This window comes from Mangifera indica, chromosome 12, assembly GCF_011075055.1.
Source record: "Mangifera indica cultivar Alphonso chromosome 12, CATAS_Mindica_2.1, whole genome shotgun sequence".
Classification (NCBI taxonomy): Eukaryota; Viridiplantae; Streptophyta; class Magnoliopsida; order Sapindales; family Anacardiaceae; genus Mangifera; species Mangifera indica.
This window is the reverse complement of record NC_058148.1, coordinates 10,731,372-10,734,532: the sequence shown is the minus strand read 5'-3', so window position 1 is coordinate 10,734,532 and position 3,161 is coordinate 10,731,372. Positions and strand designations below refer to the sequence as shown.

General features: G+C 32.1%; 1 protein-coding gene across 2 annotated transcripts; it reads left to right on the top strand.

Moving 5' to 3' along the window:
* On the top strand, positions 1–2,244 carry LOC123192356 (actin-depolymerizing factor 2-like). Of its 2 annotated transcripts, XM_044604883.1 has the most exons (3): positions 1–147; positions 1,497–1,762; positions 1,873–2,244. In XM_044604883.1, exons 1-3 carry the CDS (start codon positions 145–147, stop codon positions 2,021–2,023), a joined length of 420 nt encoding a protein of 139 aa, XP_044460818.1. In that variant the 5' UTR covers positions 1–144; the 3' UTR covers positions 2,024–2,244. The 2 variants fall into 2 exon arrangements, with proteins under 2 accessions (XP_044460818.1, XP_044460817.1); XM_044604882.1 differs by lacking the exon at positions 1–147 and having other exon boundaries at positions 1,458–1,762.
* Positions 2,245–3,161: the final 917 nt, after the last annotated feature.

Genomic DNA, 3,161 nt, shown 5'->3' with positions numbered 1-3,161 from the left:
CAAACTTTAAGGTGAACAAATTATTTCATTAAAGTTTGGTGGAACACAGTGATTTAGCCAAAATAAAAAGTGTATCTTTTATCAACCACATCTTTCAGTTAAGGTTGAGCCCTAAATTTTCTCTTCCGTTATTTCCTGGGAAAAATGGTAAGTGCCTCTGCTAACTCCACCACTTCACTCTACTGTTTGATGCTAATCACGGTTTAATTTAATGATTTATTTTATTTTATTTTTTGTGTTCAAGTCGTTATAAAATTTATTTTGTTTTGGTGCTCGATCTGTGGAATCGATTTTTTATTTCTTTGTCAATTTGATATTCTTATTTTTGGTCAAAAAATGGTTCGACTATAAATTAGGTTTTGTGTAACTTGTTGTTTTGTCGATCTGGATGGTTTTTCTTCTTCGATAAGTTGATAATGAAGCTTGATTTTTTGTGCTCGTTGTCATAGTTTCATCCTTCCCTTCTGTGTTGGATTTGATAAAAAGTTGTCTCTGATTTCGGTATCGCCATAATGTAATTCCCGACTCTTTCTTTAAGTTATCTTTGGCGAATATTTGTGAGTGTGTGCATGTGTTTGTGTCATACAACTTTATTTGCGTTAGCGTTAGCCTTCCTTAATCCTAGAATTAACAATTTCTATTCTTATATAAAGTATAGGCAGATGCTTAAGTTTAGGGTTTGCTGTGAGTAGTTTGGTATGAAGATTCTCTTTGATTTTTGTTAATCATTTTGTTTTTAGTGACCTTAGTGGTAATGATGGTGGGAGTTGTTTGCCAATTTAAGAAATTTGTTTTCTTTTTTTTATTGAGTTTGTGTCAAGCAACTAGTGGATTGTAGAAGTTGAAGGAATAATTTGGGAGTGGAAAGAAATGTGTTTTGAAATAGTTAGGGATGATGTCAGTGTAGGGCATTCAGGATAAATAATGTAGAAAGTTTTTGCATGAGATTTGGCGATCTCGTGCTATAGATAGGGAAATGATAATAGAAGTTTCATCCTGTTTGGGATTACATGGTGATTCTGTGTGTGTGTGTGTGTGTGTGTGTGTTCTTGTGCCACAGAGAGGGAAACAATAATAGAAGTTTCATCCTGTTTGGGATTACATGGTGATTCTGCGTGTGTATACACACACATACACACACACTATGCTTGGTGAATTGTCTAGTGATATGCAATGTAAGTTATCTGTAGCAAATGTGGATGTCATTTGGGTGGAAATTTTTCTTCCATTTTCAGTGGTTAAATACTTAAATTTATTTAGTGCAAAAGTACAATGAGTTCATTTATCAAATACTTTGTAATATTTATATTTTTTTAGTGATAGTTGTGGATATGCATCAATGTTTTATTATATGTTATTGATTGTTTCTTTGATTAGTACAATGATCAAGCAAAGACAGCATCAGGGATTTGGGAGAATTTGTAATTTTCCACCCATTGGCGTTATGAATATTTGAGTTCTTATTTGATGAAATGTTTTTTTCGCTCTATTGTCAGGCAAACGCAGCATCAGGGATGGCTGTGCATGACGATTGCAAGCTGAAATTTTTAGAATTGAAGGCAAAAAGGACTTACCGCTTCATAGTGTTCAAGATTGAGGAGAAGCAGAAGCAAGTTATTGTGGAGAAGCTTGGTGAACCCACTGATAGTTATGAAAAATTTACTGCCAGCCTTCCAGCTGATGAGTGTCGATATGCTATCTATGACTTTGATTTTGTCACAGAAGAAAACTGCCAGAAGAGCAAGATTATATTCATTGCATGGTAATAATTATGTGATACAGTTCATCTTCCATTTTATTTTCTCTTAATTTAGTTCATTCTAAATTTTGGCTGCATCATTGCACTCATTCGCAATTATTAAACATGTTAAGGTCCCCTGACACATCAAAAGTGAGAAGCAAGATGATTTATGCAAGCTCCAAGGACAGTTTCAAGCGAGAATTGGATGGTATTCAAGTAGAGTTGCAGGCTACTGATCCTACTGAGATGGGTCTTGATGTCATTAGAAGCCGTTCTAATTGAATGTAGATTGATTGTGTCAATTTGTGGTGCAATGGGAAACATCATTATTATACGGTTCACTAATTTAATGTTTATATCTTTGGAGAGTTTAATATTGGGTTGTTGATGGAGTTATAATTTTCAAGTCTTTTTTTCATTTGCTAAATCTGTGGATTAATGGGATGGGCATCCCCACTGGTATGATATTTACAGGCTAGTATACATTGGTTTGTGGGGGTACAGATCTCAACTTAGCTTTTATTGTTTGCCTCTATCTTGCTGCTCTGTGTGCGCAATACATTAGTTTAGTTAAAAGAAGCATTGCCATTACATTTAGGGAATAACCAAATTTTACGGATTTATCCATTCAACCTGATATGGTAGTATATGATTAAATGATGTGAGTATTTTTTTTTAACTCTATAATTACTTTCGTGTGATAGGGTAGCAAACATTTTTAATGCTAATGTGCAATGTGACCTAAAGTCTAAACTAGTTAGAAAATAAAAGGCTGAAGGACTATTTTTCGTTTAAGTTTTAATATAAAGATAAATGTATATTTGTGATGTTTTAAAATTTAAATATCTATCTATAGAGTAATTATTGATAGAATTTTTTGTTAAAATTAAAAATAAAATTATCGTTTTATTAATAAGATTAAAAAACATATAATTTTATTTTATTTTATTTTATTTTTTAGGTTTTAAAAACTTATATTTTATTTTAATTTTAACTTTAAAAAGTAATTTTTTTTCCCTCAAATCTCTACGGTTTGCTTCCCTCTTTGACAATGACATCTTTAGCGTAATCGTCTCTCTCCTCGACAAATGACATCAAAGAACTTTGCCTTTGTCGATGAAACTGTCTGGCCTTCAGCATATTATTTGTATATATTTATAAAACTACAATTTTAAACTGTACCCAATATGAAATAATATCACTTATTTCATAATCTGTGCCTAAAGTCTAAACTAGTCAGAAAATAAAAATATTAAAAGCAACTAATACAATGTCAAATAAATGGACATGCGGAGATGTAAGGGACAGCTCCAATGTTGTACCACATCCTATAATTTTGTATGTACTTATACAAGTGCTGTCATTGAAACATTTCCTGGTAGTGTTATAAAAGTCAAACTATGTATTATATTACGGTTTC